We start from the raw sequence: 18,726 nt of genomic DNA, 5'->3' as shown, positions 1-18,726 counted from the left end.
CTCTTCTAGAATACTTCCTCTTTTCTTCCCCAGTATATTCTCACTTATGGGTATAAAGAAAAAGTGAGTCCTCCTTTGATACCAACTCTGCCGTCATTTACTCTTAACTTTCCTTTTGGCAGCTTTCAACCTAGCCAGAAGGAAAGCCTTCAAAACCAAGACATTGAATTACGCCTCTGGTATATTGTAAACTCTTTAAAGCCTCAGCTAGACTATAAACTCTTAAAGCTGTGTCATACTTATTCTGTACCTAATACACTGCTAAAGACATAGTGAGAACTTAACATATTTATCTTGATTTATTATTCTACAAAAAACCAAAGTTTACAGGAAGAGAGGTTGACCTTTTTACTGGGCTGACGAATTATATACTCTTCCTCCATAGCACAGAGTGAGGAACAGTTTCTTTAAATTGAAGCCTCTGTAAATCAGCTATACTCCAATATAAAATAAAAGTTAAATTAAAAAAATAAAATAAGGGACTTCCCTGGTGGTCCAGTGGTTAAGACTCTGCCTTCCAATGCAGGGGGCATGGGTTCGATCCCTGGTCGGGGAACTGAGATCACACGTGCCCTGTGGTGCGGCCAAAAATTAAAAATAAATAAATAAAGTAATGACTGTTTATTTATTATTTTGAAGCTAAAATGGGTTTTATTGTTGCTTTTTAAAAAAATTTTTATTGGCATATAGTTGCTTTACAATGTTGTGTTGGTTTCTACTGTACAGTAAAGTGAATCAGCTGTATGTATACATATATCCCCCCTTTTTTGGGATGGCATTTTCTTCCTATTTAGGTCACCAAAAAAGCATTGAGTAGAGTTCTCTGTGCTATAGGTAGGTTCTCATTAGTTATCTGTTTTATACATAGTATCAATAGTGTATCTATGTCAATTCCAATTTCCCAATTCAAGTAATGACAATTTTTTAAAAAAGAAAGACTAAAATCAACAAAATGAAAAGGCAACCTACAGAATGGGAGAAAATATTGACACACACAAAAAAATGAAGCCTCATGCTTATTGCTCTGTCAAGTTATTTACACCTTTTTCAGGATATTACATTTCCATTGTAGAAAAATATGCACCATACGTATTTAAACCACATTTGGGCATTTGTTATGTTGGATCATTTATGTTGTTGATTCTCTGTTAGAAATTATCTGGGGGATCTTTAGAAACGGTCAGAGAGAAAACTTAGGGAACTCATTGCAGGATGTATTAGCATTTTCTCATTCAGCTCTGGTTCAGTAGGCAGACACGTACATCCCACTAATAGTTGTCTTTTCTGGAAACTTTTAAAGATAAGAGAAATTACTCTCAATCCAAAATGATTTGAGGTCAGGAGACAGAGGAACAGATATTTGGAGCAGTGGCTAGCGGGAACTGTGTTTGCATGGCTATCAGGCAAACATCGTCAAGTTCCAGTCTCAGATAGATCCCTAGCAGGGAGAATACAGGCCCACCTGGCAACTGGGGGAGAGGCAAGTGAGAAAATGTGGCCTTATTTCATTCACCAAGTGGTTCAACAGTAGACCAGTTGGTGTGCACCATCCACAAATGCTGCAGAAACAGTATGGTAGACTTTCCTGAAATCTTTCCTTGTTTACTCTCAAAAATGCATTTTACCTCCACTGGGTCCGCACGACACTTGGTTTATATTCTCATTATACCTTCCTAAGTAGCTACTTATAGACCTGTGCTCTCCCATCTGTCAGAATGAAAATCCCTTACAGGTAAAAGCATGCATTAAAACTACAGTTAATTCACTACTTTTTTGAGGAAAAAATAAACCCAAGAAAGACTACTATTTTTTTTAATTGAAAAAAAATTTCATATTGGAGTATAGTTGATTAACAATGATGTGTTAGTTACAGGTGTATAGCAAAGTGATTCAGTTGTACCCAAACAAGTATCCATTCTTTTTCAAATTCTTTTCCCACTTAGGTTATTACAGAATATTGTGCCAAGTTCCCTGTGCTATACAGTAGGCCCTTGTTGGCTATCTATTTTAAATATAGTAGTATGTACATGTCAATCCCAAACTCCCAATTTATCCCTCCCCCCCATTTCCCCCAGTAATCATAAATTCGTTGTCTAAGCCTGTGAGTGTTTCTGTTTTGTGAATAAGTTCATTTGTATCATTTTTTTAAGATCCTGCATGTAAGTGATAGCATATATTTGTCTTTCTCTTTCTGACTTACTTCACTTAGTATGATAATCTCCAGGTCCATCCATGTTGCTGCAAATGGCAATACAAAAGACTATAATTGATAGTTATGTCATTAGTGATTTTTATTTCATTAAAGCTCAAGAAAAGTTAAGAAGAAAAGACAGAACAGTTTTATTGGAGAAGGAAATAGTTCTTATCATGGAGCCAGAAAGAGCACTATAATATTTAGGAACAGGTTGGAGATCTCTTGTGAATGCTCGGGGTGGGGTGCCAGGGTTAGCGGAGCCCAGGTGTTTGTGTTTCGGTGAGGGGAGAGGGTGGTATCAGAGTTTGATGAAAGCCGTTTCCTGCTTTCAGTGGCTTGGTCTAAATCTGTTTAGTAATGGAAACTAGAATCATTATATCTTTACCAAGTAAGTAAAATCGCACATTGGATCTTAATTATAGTATATATTAACCACTGTCTGTCAGAAGAGATAGAACTATCTAGGGAGAGCTGTTTTCTGGGTTAAGGGGATGCAGCTGTACCTTTAGGAGTCTAAACTGACACCATTTGAAGCTGGTTTTTAGATAAGAGCTTTTATTTGCAGCTAATACTGTGATACTGTTACGTTTTATTTCTGTTGGGTATCCTGCAGTGCTTTTTTTGTTCATTTTCCCCAAAATGATATATCAGAGAGAATAGAAGTCCTGAAGAGAAGGAAAAGCTAGATGGAGGGAAGGAGAGAGGAGGGAGAAACAGAGACAGAGGGGGGAAGGGGAGAGAGAGAGAGAAAAGATTTTTCAGGAGGGGAAAATATGGAGATTAATGTGGAAAAAAAACTACACACACAATTGAAAAATCACAGGTATTCAGAGAAACATTACCCTTTATTCAAAAGAAAGAAGAAAATATGATTACATTTTTAACATAAAAATAAGCTGCAACCCCAGTTTAATAGGGAGACGTATCTGAGGAAGAGATAAAGCCGGTCATCATTTAGTAAAAGTCATTGAGCTAATTTGAACAGTAGCTTAGTATTCTTTTTGAAGACAATCTAGCTGATTCTCTATTTAAGTGACTCTGTAGGGATGAGGGATATTTTTAAAATGTTTAAGTCATAAGATATGCAAGAGGTTTTAAAAAATCTGGAGCTAACTATAAGTGTTACTAATGAAGTTCATCAGACCCAATGATAGAGTCATAATAACCCCTACTCAATATACATAAAGAATTAGAAATAAAAAGTCGTTTTGTAATGAAAGCTCTATCTACATTGGCCATTAATAAGTTAGTTTATGTGATTTGAGCATAATTGGAGTGCTAAAGAGTTTGTGACCAGTTCTAGTGGCACTAATAGCATTGTTAGTGAAGAAAATGTACTGTTGTCATAAACTAGAGAATCTGACTCAGGCATGTGAATTAATTATAATTACAATACTTAGTTTAAATGTTAACTTAAAACCATTCCTTCAACTTCCAATCCAAACTCAGTTAGCTAATTAGTAAATTATAATAGGGGTCTTTCTGACATTGCTAATTAGTTGAATAGTTACATGATTGAAAGTTACAATTTCCATATCAGAAAGTGGAATTGCTTCAGCACTAAGGAGATATATATAGCATTGTTTTTAGTGGGCACGTCATTAGTAATAACTCTTGTGGATATTCCATTAAATAACAATATCTGGGAATTTTGTTCCCCAGCCATCAATGTTCCTTGCCTCTATTGCTTTCTCACTGTCATTCTTTGCCACAATTGATGACAGCTAGGTGTGTGAGTTATTATTCTTCTAAGAGAAAAGGGTGATGTGCACGCACACGTGTGTGTGTGTGTGTGTGTGTGTGTGTGTTTGTATTGGGTGGATATATGAGACAGATAGGTATGGCCTAAAGCAAAACTGTTTAGCATAAAGTTGCTTTTTAAAAAATTTTTTTAGTTCTGGCTTCTTTTGCATCTTGCCTTATCCCCAGCCATTACCTTTCCATCTCTCACATAAGAAGGGCTTTAGCACTAAGTGTTACCAGTTTTTATATACTTCTCTCTTTTTTTTTGCGGTACGTGGGCCTCTCACTGTTGTGGCCTCTCCCGTTGCAGAGCACAGGCTCCGGACGCGGAGGCTCAGTGGCCATGGCTCACGGGCCCAGCCGCTCTGCGGCATGTGGGATCTTCCGGGACCGGGGCACGAACCCGTGTCCCCTGCATCAGCAGGTGGACTCTCAACCACTGCGCCACCAGGGAAGCCCTTTATATACTTCTTGATGTATGAGCTAATCTTAATGATCCCTTGGATTCATCTGTGTGCATACTTGAGATGGCAGTATTTTGGTATCTTTCCCGAGGTGCAAAGCACCAGCAGTGGTGAATAAGCAATACCAGGTCCTTCTGGAAATTTTTGTTGAGAAAGCCATAAAACAGAGGATGTATGCATGTAGAAACCATAGCAATCAAGTGGCAAAATACAAATACCAGTTCATCGTGGCAGCTCCTCAGGACCTCATGATACCAGTCAAAGATGACCTTGAAGATGTTCAAGGGAAGCCAGCAGACCCCAAAGGTTACGACAGTAGAAATCAACATCGCGTTGATCCTCTTGTTCTCCCTGACCCAGCTCTCACTTTCCCTCTTCTTGTCTACTTTCCCATTTCTCCTGCCAAGGCAGATAACAATCTTCAGGTAGCAGATGAGGGTGAGCTCAGAGGGACACAATATTGCAGCATAAACAGGGAGGTGGTAAAGAGGAGCCAGTTCATTTTGGACGGCCAGTTCTCTACACAGGCCACCTGCTGGGTGTAGAGGTCAGTGGGAAGAGAGAGGTTTTGGAAGGGCTCATGGGTGAGGTGGTAGGACAGGAAGAAGGGAATAGACAACAGAAGGGAAAATAGCCAAATCAATGTGATACCCCAGTAGGCGTGAGCTACACTGTGTTTCCAGCCCCGAGGGTTCACAATCAGCTGATATCTTTCAACAGCAGTTAACACAAGTGAGAATATGGACACAGAGATGGAGACACTATGCACATAGAAGGTGCGTTTGCACATGATATCCCCAAATATCCAGTGATCCATCAGAGTGTAGATGATAGTAAAAGGGATGTACATGACACGTACCAAGATGTCAGAGAGGAAGAGATAGGCGTACAGTATGTTGGTGACATTCTGAGCTTCTCTCTGCTTCTTAAAGATGATAATAATGAGAGAGAGGTTTCCAGAAAAGTCCAAGATTAAGATCACAGTATAGACTATGAGTAATAGGAGCAAGCCTAGGGAAGTGGGGTCTACAGGACTCAAAGTAGAAAAGTGCAGAGTTGTTGCTCTTTATACTGGTTTTATTAGATGCTGGATGGTTTAGGAAAGATTCCATCATGTCAGGGTTTAAGAAGAGCTTTTCTAAGCTTACTTGTATTATGGCTGGATATTTTGGCCATCAGTTCTTGGAAAGAACTTTGCTCTGAGTCTTCCAATGAGTGATTAGTGGGGTTTAGTCTTCCTCTTTGTCTGCTTGATGGAAATACATGAATGACTTGAATAAGCTCTTGAGATCCTAAAAATTAAACAGAACCTAGAAAATTAATGCAAGTTCTTAACAACCTGGACAATTCTATAGGTGGAACAATGTCCCTGAGAGTACATAAGAGAGATATCCAGAGAGTCTCTGTATCCTTGCCTTCCTTTCATCTCAGGGTGTTTTATTTGTCCCAACAGTATAATCTTTAGAGATAATGAGAAAGGGAATGCCACAGTGTTCTGTTAACTATATAAGGTAGCTCAGAGGTATCTTTCCATCCCTATCACCTTCTGTCTTTTTTGTATATGTGTGCTGTGGAGGCCAGAGTAACTATATTTGGAGTTGGGCTCCACTTGGAGCATTACTGTTTGGTGTCTGTATGACTTCGACATAAGTTAATTACCCTTATGGCTCAGTTTTTTAAAGCTGTAAAATGGGGATAAACAATGTCTTTCTGCATTGTTGTGAGGACTAAATGAGATCATGCAACTGAATTTGTTGCTCACGCCCAATGTAGAGTATATAGTATGTATTCAGTATATGTGTGCTGAATAAAATTTATCAGTTCCACTCCCCAGAGCTAGTCTATAGCCTTAAGTCTGGGGGCTAGACTCCCAGATCATGCCCGCTGTGGAACAGCATATGGCTTCCCCTCTTTTTCTTTCTTCCATTCTCTGGGGTTGAAGCCAGACTTGGCACAAGCAGCTTCTGGGTACACTGCTCAGATTCTAGAGATCAAGCAAAGATAGCTAGTGCCTAGTGAGCTATTACTCAGAATTAACTTTATTTGGAAAGCATTCCCTCAGTTTTCTTTTCCTTTGGGTCTCTTCTTTTTCTGACTTCTAGAGGAAAGGGGGTCCTTGATCCTATGGCTCAGCATGGCTTAGGGTGGTCAAATTCAGTGGAGTTATTTGTACCAGGATGCACAGCAGACATGGTGAATGCCCTGCCATTCCAGGTGGTGACATTTCTGGCCCAAAGAGGACATGTTGAAAGAGAGCACAGGAAAAAAATACCCCTTATCTTGGTTTATTATTTAGGAATTTGAAGAAAACAACATACATGGCATTGATAAAAGATAAAGAAGGACACAAGGAACTGATCTATGGTTCATATGTGCTGTGGTGATGAGTAGAAATAGCAAAATTTGTAAACAGGTATTTGAGATGCAGTTTAGGGCTTGGATGATTCAGGGGTTCAACAAAATTAGAGTTCACAGATATTGGCTGAAGGGAAATGTCAAGATAGATTTAAGCCCTTTATGACAGTCAGTGGACTAGAACTATAAATGAAAATTAGAAAATTGTTTACTTGCCACCAAACAAGCTTTACTTGGAGGAGAAAAGGGATGAAAAGGAAATAGGCAGTGTACAGATGTACAGATACATATGGGTATGCTAGCATGAGCACTATACTTCCTGTTAGGAGACATGTCCTGCTGCTAACTAGCTTTTTTAAAAAAAATTTATTTTATTTAGTTTTGGCTGCGTTGGGTCTTCGTTGCTGCACGCGGGCTTTCTCTAGTTGTGGCGAGTGGGGGGCTACTCTTTGTTGCGGTGTGCGGCTTCTCATTGTGGTGGCTTCTCTTGTTGCGGAGCACGAGCTCTAGGCGTGCGGGATTCAGTAGTTGTGGCACTCAGGCTCAGTAGTTGTGGTGCAAGGGCTTAGTTGCTCCGAGGCATGTGGGATCTTCCCGGACCAGGGCTCGAACCCGTGTCCCCTGCCTTGACAGGCAGATTCTTAACCACTGTGCCACCAGGGAAGCCCTAACTAGCTTTTTGATCTTGGGCAAATCATTCCCCTTCTCTAGGCCTCAATTTCTTTATCTGTCAAATGAAATTTTAAAAATGGCCTATTTTACAAAACCAGCAAAGTCTTGTGCTTCCCAGCTCTTACTGTCTACAATAAAGAAAAGCTTCCTGTGAACCCTGCAAAATTAGGTCTGAGTAACAGTTTTCTGTTTACAGATTTAGAAATTCATACAGTTTTGCACATTTCCTAGCAGTTTGGTAATAGAGATGGGAATAAACATTGGAAACCCTTGTGTTGCCCATTCTTGTTGATCTGGGTTGTCTGGGCCGAGTGAATGAGTATCACTCACCACCCTGCAACAGCAGGTCTAAAACTTAGTAGAAACCCCTCTACTCTCTTCTATAATGATTAGTAGCAAAATACAAATTAGTTCCCCAGTCTATAAATTCCTACGGAGGCTTGAAGCTCAGAAGGTCAGATGGGCCTCATCTGGGAGGGAATCAAAGGGGAGTGCTGGAGTTACATTATCCAGTGCCCTCTTTACAATTCAGAGAAGATTAACAAGTAAATCCCCAATATGGACTTTGAATGGCAGTGTGGGATTTACACTTTACATAATTGGTAACTATTAAGTTAAAATATTTAAATCTTGCCTATCTGGAAGCAAAGTAATGCTAAGCCTTGATTCATAAAAAAATTCTTGGGATACATTTCTATTTTAGGAAAGTTCATCTTTGGCTTGTTTGGTTGCAAATGACCCCCAAAGATGTGAGATCTCAAATTACCAAGTGATATTTTGCCCCAAAATATGAGTAGCATATGGCAGAGGTAGGTAGTCTTCAGTCTTTCAACTTGATTGTATCTAGATATGCTCATGAGGCACATGCCTTGAACTGGCTCTGTTTATACCTTTTAATGCAAAAGTACAGCATTACATTACACATTTTTTGGTAGTTTTGTGTTTAAAAGTTTCAAGATGAATAAAATAAAAGCTTTACTCTGCCAAAGTCTGCATATGCATATTTATTTCTGTATCTGAATGTCTTGTTTTGTGTGTGTGTCTTTCTTTCTGTCTCTATTCATACAATTCTTTTTTTGGGTTGGGGGGAGGTGTTGGGGATAGAGTTTGTGTGTCTGCTCCTTGGTCTATGTGTGTTTTCTCCTTACCTCTCATTGTCTTCCTCCCTTTCTGCCTATCTGCCTTGTTCTCTGTTTCCTCCTTTCCCTTAATTATCCATAACACAGAAAAACTAAAGCATATTTCAGATTATCTCTTATATTTCATTTGGTGCTATGGTGTTTTGACCTGGAAGAAACTCTATAGGTATTTTAATATACCCCTCCTATTTGACAGATGCTGTGGCTTTGCAGTTAATTACTGGCAGAACAGGGACCAGAGCCTTAGTCTCCTGCTTCTTGGAGAGTTCCATGCTCTTTCCGCTATTTTCTGCTACCTCCTGTTTTATATTTCTTGAAGAAACTTCTGTATTTGTTGTTCTTAATTTTAAAAGCAGGTGAGCAGAACATTTTCTTTTATATTAAAAAATTTCCTTATGTAATTTCAAAGAGCCTGTGGCCTTGGGCAAAGTGAAGTTTTGCATCCCCACCCTCCAAGTATGTATGTGAGGGTCCCAAAATAGTGCAGGATCACACTGCAAGAACTCTCTCTCCTTTTCCTTAAGCCTCTAGGAATATAGATTCTATGGCTGTGTTGGTGCAAATAACATCTCACACTTGTTTAGAGCTTAATTTGTCTAAAGTACTACCCCATTTATTTATTCACTCAAGAATTTAAGTGCTATGAAAAGATGCTCAACATCACTAATTATTAGAGAAATGCAAATCAAAACCACAGTGAGGTATCACCTCACACTGGTCAGAATGGCCATCAAAATATCTACAAATGATAAATGCAGGAGAGGGTGTGGAGAAAAGGAAACCCTCCTGCACTGTTGGTGGGAATGTAAATTGATACAGCCACTATGGAAAACAGTATGGAGGTTCCTTAAAAAACGAACAATAGAGCTACCATATTATCCAGTAATCCCATTCCTGAGCATATATCCAGAAAAGATGAAAACTCTATTTGAAAAGACACATGCACCCAAGTGTTCATAGCAGCACTATTAACGGTAGCCAAGGAATGGAAACAAACCAAGTGCCCATCAACAGACGATTCGTTTAAGAAGATGTGGTATATCTATATCTATATATATATATATACACAATGGAATATTACTCAGCCATAAGAAAGCATGAAATAGTGTCATTTGCAGCAACATGGATGAACCTAGAGAATATCATACGAAGTGTAGCAAGTCAGAGAAAGATAAATATTATATGATATCACTTACATGTGAAATCTAAAAAATAATACAAATGAATCTATATACAAAACAGAAACAGACTCACAGACGTAGAAAACAAACTTAGGGTTAACAAAGGGAAAGGGAGAGGACTGTAGAATTAACAAATTAACTAGTATAGGAGTATAATATAAACTACTAACTAGTATAGGAGTATAATATAAACTACTATACATAAAATAGGTAAGCAACAAGGATTTACTGTATAGCACAGGGAACTCTATTCAATATCTTGTAATAACCTATAATGGAAAAGAATCTGAAAAAAATGTATATATGACAAGATATCACTTTGCTGTACAGCTGAAACTAACACAATATTGTAAATCAACTCTACTTCAATTACAATTTTTGAAAACGAATTTAAGTACTGACAAAGTGCGTTCTCTTATTTGATCGCAACAGCAGTCCTGTACTCTCCTTTAATTCTGATTTACAAACATGGCAACTAAGACTCAGTGACTTGCTCATGGTTGCATAGTTAATAGCAAAGCCAGGAATAGGACTTCTACTTTCTAAACCATACACAAAGTAATATTTCTAGTTTATTTGGGTCATTTCTTAGAATCAGTCAAATTAATCATTTGTGTTCCATGAAAACAAGTAGAACTTGAATCTCTGTAAAGTCACATCTTTTAGTTTTCCCTAAGAACAAACTACTATGTTAAGTAACCATAAGAAGCATCAAGAAACAAATGCTTACTCTTTCACAGCCTTATAAAAGTGTAATTGGCCTGGTTATTCTATACTGTGCAAACTCCTTATCCTACTCAACTATTCACCCATTCCCCCCAAATCAGATTTTACATCTATCTATTGGAGAAATGTATGCTTTTAAGATTTGGGGGTAACATTAGAGTTTTATTACATGTACTTTGATTTTCTCTGCTGGAGATGGTTTATCTGTTTTTCCTTGAATTTGACAGTTGCCTGAGTCCATATAAAATGTCAGTAGAAAATGTACACATTTCATTTTTCAGATCCTAACAGTTACTTTTAAAATCAAGCGAATACAGATTGTTTGAATCTTTAATTTTCCGTGGAGGTTAATGACTGAACTTTTCATTATTGGGAATGTTGAGGCTTTTAATTCTTAAAATAACAACACATTAAATGTATCAAGAAAGGAGAGCTAAACTCTGCCAATGAATATAAGTATACCAGGTTTTTAAGTTTATTTACAAACAGGTAAACAAAAAGTAATGAAAACTCCATTTTGCCAATACTAGCATTTGGTGATTTGTTTTGATAATTTCTTTACAATGGTGCATTTTAAAGCTGTGGGGTTATTTTTCAGGTCACATAAGCAAAAGACATCTGGTATAATTAGGCCTGAACATACAACAGTTTTACAGCAGTTCTAATTTTTAATGATCTTCACATATTTAAAAACAGGATTTTTTTTGTGTGTGTGTGGTACGCGGGCCTCTCACCGTCGCGGCCTGTGCCGCCGCGGAGCACAGGCTCCGGACGCGCAGGCCCAGCGGCCATGGCTCACGGGCCCAGCTGCTCCGCGGCATGTGGGATCCTCCCGGACCGGGGCACGAACCCGCGTCCCCTGCATCGGCAGGCGGACTCTCAACCACTGTGCCACCAGGGAAGCCCTAAAAACAGGATTATTTTAACATGAAAAGAATATTTGAAAAACATACTTGCAAGATTTTTATTTAGCATTTTAGAGCTTTGTTTCCCAGTTTCTTACCTGTTGGAAATTTCTGGCTCTGTTGCTATTCTTTTCATCTTCTACATGTTTTCTTTCTTCATTTCCATGATTATTATTCTAAGTTTATTTTTATGTCAAAAGATGACATGTCAGCCACCTGTCCAAGCCATAATACGCCCCTCTCCCTTTTTGGCTTATTTATCCACTAAACAATCTATAACTTCAGAAGCTGCTTCCAGAGTTGAAATCATTGCACAGAAGATCAAGCTCAGGAATCCATTAGGATCTGAAGGCCACTGAAGAGCCAGAGGGAGGAGTCAGGAGTCACAGCAGCGGTGATGTTAGATGGAACTATTTACAAGATGTGTTCAAAATGTTACTTTCAGTCATCTTATAGAGATGATAATAAGAGTGCATGTGAAAATCTGTGGCATTTTATGGCATGTATACATATGTTTTGTACTTAAAAAAATAGCTTTGCCAAAATCATACATTTAATTTAAATATTCCTGGAAAATTATTCATAAGCATTAGTGGTTGTTCTTAGAGAATTTACTGTCAGTTAAGAGATGGGTTTTATTCCTGATTTTGTTATAATTTATGAGACTAATAAAAATGCTTTTAAAATTAAAGTTAACCTAAGTTCCCCAGGAAAGTTGTGTATTATTAAATAAGATTTTCATCAAGCACTTTGAAACTGACAACAACTAAGCTTCTTAAATAAAAGTGGGGACTGAAAATCCCTCTTCTATATTTGAAAGATTATTACAAGAGAGGGCTGTTCCTCACTGTTACAAAAGACTGAAAAGTGAGATTTCAATGAAATATAAGAAGTATTTCCTTATAGTGAGTGTGTTCAAAGACTTTGAGAAGCAGGGCTATGGAATATCAAGTGTGGTTGAAGATCTTTCTGACATAGCCTAGTGGATAGACTAGCAACATTTTGAAATATTTCCTAACTCAAGGATTCATTGATGGAGCCCAAATTTTAGAACTAAGCCATGCAAATCAGTTCTATTTCCCTACCCAATACACCAAACTAATTTAAAACTCAAAATTACCAGGCAGTCAACAACACTGAAATTATGTATCTGTGTTTTATAGAACCCTGCCAGGTCACTGGCCCAGTGGAGTATGTGGCAGGGGGTTGGGATGTGCGCTACAGGAGTGGAAGCCAATCTCCTCCTCTGTGGAAACTTGGAGAGTCAGAGTAGTTCAGGGCCCATACCTCGTCTTCCCCCAGTCATCTTTTACTGGTATCCCCACTACTTATTTATCTGTTTGTACTTGAAATACAGAGAGTAGCAAACTTTGGAGGGCTTATTAAACAACAAATATCTTTTCTGTACATAGAACAGTGGCAATAACTAGCAGTGAGGTATTAGCATACTGATAACTTAGTATTAGCATACTAAGAAATCATCTTAGTTGTCTGTGATGTTGGTGAAGATTTTGAGAGGCAGCTTGAGTGAGACAGAGCTGGCTTTGAACCCAGATTGTCCCATGTTACCTAACCTGGGTCACCTTGAGCTTCTCTGTGAGCTTTTGATTTCTTTTCCGTAAGGTGAATATTGCCATCTGTCTGGCAGGATTATTTTGAAGGTAAATGGTAGCACATAGTAGATATTCAGTAAGTGGCACTCATTGTTGTGTTTTAGAGTTTGCCTTAGTAGAAGTATATAATCCATGTTAAGAGCAAAGTTAATTGTTTTGTGTTTTGCATCCCTTCCCAAAGAAAGCCTAGAGTGAGCATGAGATATTGGGAAATGGTGAAAACAGTTGTTTTTAAATTTTTAAGGGGATGTTTGATATAATCCTTTGCTGTCTTTATTGGTGATAAAATTTAGCAAGCATTTGAGTTTTGTTTGCCTCAGTTAAAATTCACTGTTTTAATTGCAAAAGGTAGTTTTTAGGCTAACAGCCTTGGACAACAAGCAAAGTATCCAAAGAAAGAACTTAAGCCGCTGATTATTTCTCCCATCTTTCTGAAGCTCTTGCCGTTTTGTTACTTTCTCTCTCATTATATTATAAGCTTTATATTTAGTTATAAAACACATTTTATTGTCTTTAATCTGCTGTGCCTTGATAAGTGTAAACTAAACCATCAGGTGATTCTCTGAGCCCATACTTTTACATATTAGAGAAAGTCAAGATTGAGGAGCATCTTGAAAAATATAAGTAGTGTCTAAACTCAAAGTCTCAGTCATCTGTGTTATAATTGATTATACTAAAAGCTTGGTAAAGAAAGGCTTTCTGTTTTTTTTTTCTCACCCTGCTGAAGTTGTCTTTACCTCTGTCTTTGTTAAGAGCCGTCTCATTATAAGCGTTTTTAAAAAGAAAAGCTGTTAGGATTAACCTGCTTGAATTGATTGTTTTTTCCTTAGATTTCAGTAGATCCTAGAGGACCTATTTACTTACTAAAGCTTTAGAGTACTACCTTAAGACTTGGGGCAGAGGACAACCTGCCCTGGGTCTTGTACTTAGAGGACCCACATGTTAAAAAAAAAAAAAAAAAAAAAAATGGGGCTTCCCTGGTGGCGTAGTGGTTGAGAATCTGCCTGCTAATGCAGGGGACATGGGTTCGAGCCCTGGTCTGGGAGGATCCCACATGCCGCGGAGCAACTAGGCCCATGAGCCACAACTACTGAGCCTGCGCGTCTGGCTCAGCCTGCGTGTCTGGAGCCTGTGCTCCACAACAAGAGAGGCCGCGATAATGAGAGGCCCGCGCACCGCGATGAAGAGTGGCCCCCGCTTGCCACAACTAGAGAAAGCCCTCGCACAGAAACGAAGACCCAACACAGCATAAATAAATATCCTTCTTTAAAAAAAAAAAAGTGTCATCTTGGTTCCAGCACTCAGCACTGGCAGAGCACAACTTGTAATTCTAAACATTTAAAAGACTAAGACTGTTCAGGCCCAAGGTACACTTCTCTCCATCACATGCCCCATGCCCTCAAAAAATAAAGGTGATTATGTCCAAATATCATGAAGGTTATAGGATATTGATGTTATGGATACTGCTTTGTAGTATGGGGATGCCTTGAGTGACAGAAGTTCTTAGGTGAGAGGAAAGACTAATTAACTTAGCATAAATGAAATAGATTCTTGTGTAATGAATTACTGTTTTCCAGTACTACTAACTATCCATTTTCTCATTTTTCATTGTATTCCAATTTGTGGTTCTACTCACAAATTAAGGTGATATTTGTAACAGTGGTCCATGGCAGCTGAGGAATATTTTATAATAATAAGCAATTCATATTACTCTTAAATGTTGTACATGAAAGTCCAAGCATAATATATGTGATGCCAGTTGTTGACAGTGACAATGGATGAGCCTTGAATCCTAGAATTGAGAGTAGTTCTATTTTTTAAAAAATATATAATAGGATTTAATTAGTTTTTTAAAAAATTACATGAGTTTCCATTTATTATAATAATCTTACTTAAAATTTGGTATTTGTTAATTACAATTTGTATACTGCTTTCTAATTTTATAGATAATTTTGAGCAGTTTGGAAAAAAGATAATATTTGAAAACAAATGTGAAAATAATTTTAATTTTTCACATTTAGTATATATTTTTCATGACAGTATCTTCAAATTTTATACATTTTGAATAAACCACATTTTTCCCCCTCCAAGTGCTTTATTTATTTAATTTTTTTATACAGCAGGTTCTTATTAGTTATCCATTTTATACATATTAGTATATATATGTCAATCCCAATCTCTCAATTCATCGCACCCCCCATCCCCCCAACCCCCCCCACCCCCCGCCGCTTTCCCCCCTTGGTGTCCATACGTTTGTTCTCTACATGTGTGTCTCTATTTCTGCCCTGCAAGCAGGTTCATCTGTACCATTTTTCTAGGTTCTACATATATGCGTTAGTATACGATATTTGTTTTTCTCTTTCTGACTTACTTCACTCTGTATGCCAGTCTGTAGATTCATCCACATCTCAACAAATGACCCAATTTTGTTCCTTTTTATGGCTGAGTAATATTCCATTGTATATATGTACCACATCTTCTTTATCCATTTGTCTGTCGATGGGCATTTAGGTTGCTTCCATGACCTGGCTATTGTAAATTGTGCTGCAATGAACATTGAGGTACATGTGTCATTTTGAATTATGGTTTTCTCTGGGTATATGTCCAGTAGTGGGATGGCTGGGTCATATGGTAATTCTATTTTTAGTTTTTTAAGGAACCTCCCTACTCTTCTCCATAGTGGCTGTACCAATTCACATTCCCACCAACAGTGCAAGAGGGTTCCCTTTTCTCCACACCCTCTCCAGCATTTGTTGTTTGTAGATTTTCTGATGATGCCCGTTCTAACTGGTGTGAGGTGATACCTCATTGTGGTTTTGATTTGCATTTCTCTAATAACTAGTGATGTTGAGCAGCTTTTCATGTGATTCTTGGCCATCTGTATGTCTTCTTTGGAGAAATGTCTATTTAGGTCTTCTGCCCATTTTTGGATTGGGTTGTTTGTTTTTTTAATGTTGAGCTGCACAAGCTGTTTATATATTTTGGAGATTAATCCTTTGTCCATTGATTCGTTTGCAAATATTTTCTCCCATTCTGAGGGTTGTTTTTTCATCTTGTTTGTAGTTTCCTTTGCTTTGCAAAGGTAAGTTTCATTAGGTCCCATTTGTTTATTTTTGTTTTTATTTCCATTACTCTAGGAGGTGGATCAAAAAAGATCTTGCTGCAATTTATGTCAAAGAGTGTTCTTCCTATATTTTCATATAAGAGTTGTATAGTGTCTGGTCTTACATTTAGGTCTCTAATCCATTTTGAGTTTATTTTTCTGTATGGTGTTAGGAAGTGTTCTAATTTCATTCTTTTACATGTCACTGTCCAGTTTTCCCAGCACCACTTATTGAAGAGGCTGTGTTTTCTCCATTGTATATCCTTGCCTCCTTTGTCATAGATTAGTTGACCATAGGTGCGTGGATTTATCTCCAGGCTTTCTATCCTGTTCTGTTGATGTATATTTCTGTTATTGTGCCAGTACCATATTGTCTTGATTACTGTAGCTTTGTAGTATAGCCTGAAGTCAGGGCGTATGATTCCTCCAGCTCCGTTTTTTTCCCTTATGACTGTTTTGGCTATTCGGGGTCTTTTGTGTCTCCATACAAATTTTAAGATTTTTTGTTCTAGTTCTGTAAAAAATGCCATTGGTAATTTGATAGGGATTGCATTGAATCTGTAGATTGCTTTGCGTAGTATCGTCATTTTCACAATATTGATTCTTCCAATCCAAGAACATGGTATATCTCTCCATCTGTTTGTATTATCTTTAATTTTTTTCATCAGTGTCTTATAGTTTTCTGCATACAGGTCTTTTGTCTCCCTAGGTAGGTTTCTTCCTAGGTATTTTATACTTTTTGTTGCAATGGTAGATGGGAGTGTTTCCTTAATTTCTCTTTCAGATTTTTCATCATTAGTGTATAGGAATGCAAGAGATTTCTGTGCATTAATTTTGTGTCCTGCAACTTGACCAAACTCATAGTAATTTTCTGGTGACATCTTTAGGATTCTCTATGTATAGTATCATGTCATCTGCAAACAGTGACAATTTTACTTCTTCTTTTACAATTTTTATTCCTTTTATTTCTTTTTCCTCTCTGCTTGCCATGGCTAGGACTTCCAAACTATGTTGAATAATAGTGGTGAGATTGGACATCCTTGTCTTGTTCCTGATCTTAGAGGAAATGCTTTCAGTTTTTCACCATAGAGAATGATGTTTGCTGTGGGTTTGTCGTATATGGCCTTTATTATGTTGAGGTATGTTCCCTCTATGCCCATTTTCTGGAGAAGGTTTATCATAAATGGGTGTTGGATTTTGTCAAAAGCTTTTTCTGCATTTATTGACAAGATAATATGGTTTTTATTCTTCAATTTGTTAATATGGTGTATCACATTGATTGATTTGCGTATATTGAAGAATCCTTGCATCCCTGGGATAAATCCCACTTGATCATGGTGTATGATCCTTTTAATGTGTTGTTTGATTCTGTTTGCTAGTATTTTGTTGAGGATTTTTGCATCTATATTCATCAGTGATATTGGTCTGTAATTTTCGTTTTTTGTAGTAACTTTGTCTGGTTTTGGTGTCAGGGTGATGGTGGCCTCATAGAATGAGTTTGGGAGTGTTCCTTCCTCTGCAATTTTTTGGAAGAGTTTGAGAAGGTTGAGTGTTAGCTCTTTTCTAAATGTTTGATAGAATTTACCTTTGAAGCCATCTGGACCTGGACTTTTGTTTGTTGGAAGATTTTTAATCACAATTTCAGTTTCATTACTTGTGATTAGTCTGTTCATATTTTCTTTTTCTCCTGGTTCAGTCTTGGAAGGTTGTGCTTTTCTAAGAATTTGTCCATTTCTTCCAGGTTGTCCATTTTATTGGCATAGAGTTGCTTGTAGTAGTCTCTTAGGTTGCTTTGTATTTCTGCAGTGTCTGTTGTAACTTCTCCTTTTTCATTTCTAATTGTATTGATTTGAGTCCTCTCCCTCTCTTTCTTGATGAGTTTGGCTAATGGTTTATCAATTTTGTTTATCTTCTCAAAGAACCAGCTTTTAGTTTTATTGATGTTTGCTCTTGTTTTCTTTCTTTCTATTTCATTTATTTCTGCTCTGATCTTTATGATTTCTTTCCTTCTGCTAACTTTGGGTTTTGTTTGTTCTTCTTTCTCTAGTTCCTTTAGGTGTAAGGTTAGGTTGTGTATTTGAGATTTTTCTTGTTTCTTGAGGTAGGCTTGTATTGCTATAAACTTCCCTCTTAGAACTGCTTTTGCTGCATCCCATAGGTTTTGGATCGTCATGTTTTCATTGTCATTTGTCTCTAGGTATTTTTTTATTTCCTCTTTGATTTCTTCAGTGATCTCTTGGTTATTTAGTAATGTATTTTTTAGCCTCCATGTGTTTGTGTTTTTTACGTTTTTTTCCCTGTAATTGATTTCTAATCTCATAGCGTTGTGGTCAGAAAAGATGCTTGATATGATTTCAATTTTCTTAAATTTACTGAGGCTTGATTTGTGACCCAAGATGTGATCTATCCTGGAGAATGTTCCATGTGCACTTGAGAAGAAAGTGTGATCTGCTGTTTTTGGTTGGAATGTCCTATAAATATCAATTAAATCTATCTGCTTTATTGTGTCATTTAAAGCTTGTGTTTCCTTATTAATTTTCTGTTTCGATGATCTGTCCATTGGTGTAAGTCAGGTGTTAAAATCCCCTACTATTATTGTATTACTGTCGATTTCCCCTTTTATGGTTGTTA

At 37.5% G+C, this 18,726-nt stretch overlaps 1 protein-coding gene across 1 annotated transcript; it reads right to left on the bottom strand.

Moving 5' to 3' along the window:
- Positions 1 to 4,397: 4,397 nt before the first annotated feature.
- On the bottom strand, positions 4,398 to 5,513 carry LOC137221013 (neuropeptide Y receptor type 6-like). The gene is given in 3 exon segments (XM_067730228.1): positions 4,398 to 4,843; positions 4,846 to 5,425; positions 5,427 to 5,513. Coding segments are annotated over 3 exon segments (1,113 nt in total).
- Positions 5,514 to 18,726: the final 13,213 nt, after the last annotated feature.

Source organism: Pseudorca crassidens, chromosome 3 (assembly GCF_039906515.1).
Source record: "Pseudorca crassidens isolate mPseCra1 chromosome 3, mPseCra1.hap1, whole genome shotgun sequence".
NCBI classification, from domain to species: Eukaryota; Metazoa; Chordata; class Mammalia; order Artiodactyla; family Delphinidae; genus Pseudorca; species Pseudorca crassidens.
Note: the sequence above shows the minus strand (reverse complement) of the source record. Positions and strands in the feature narration are given on the sequence as shown.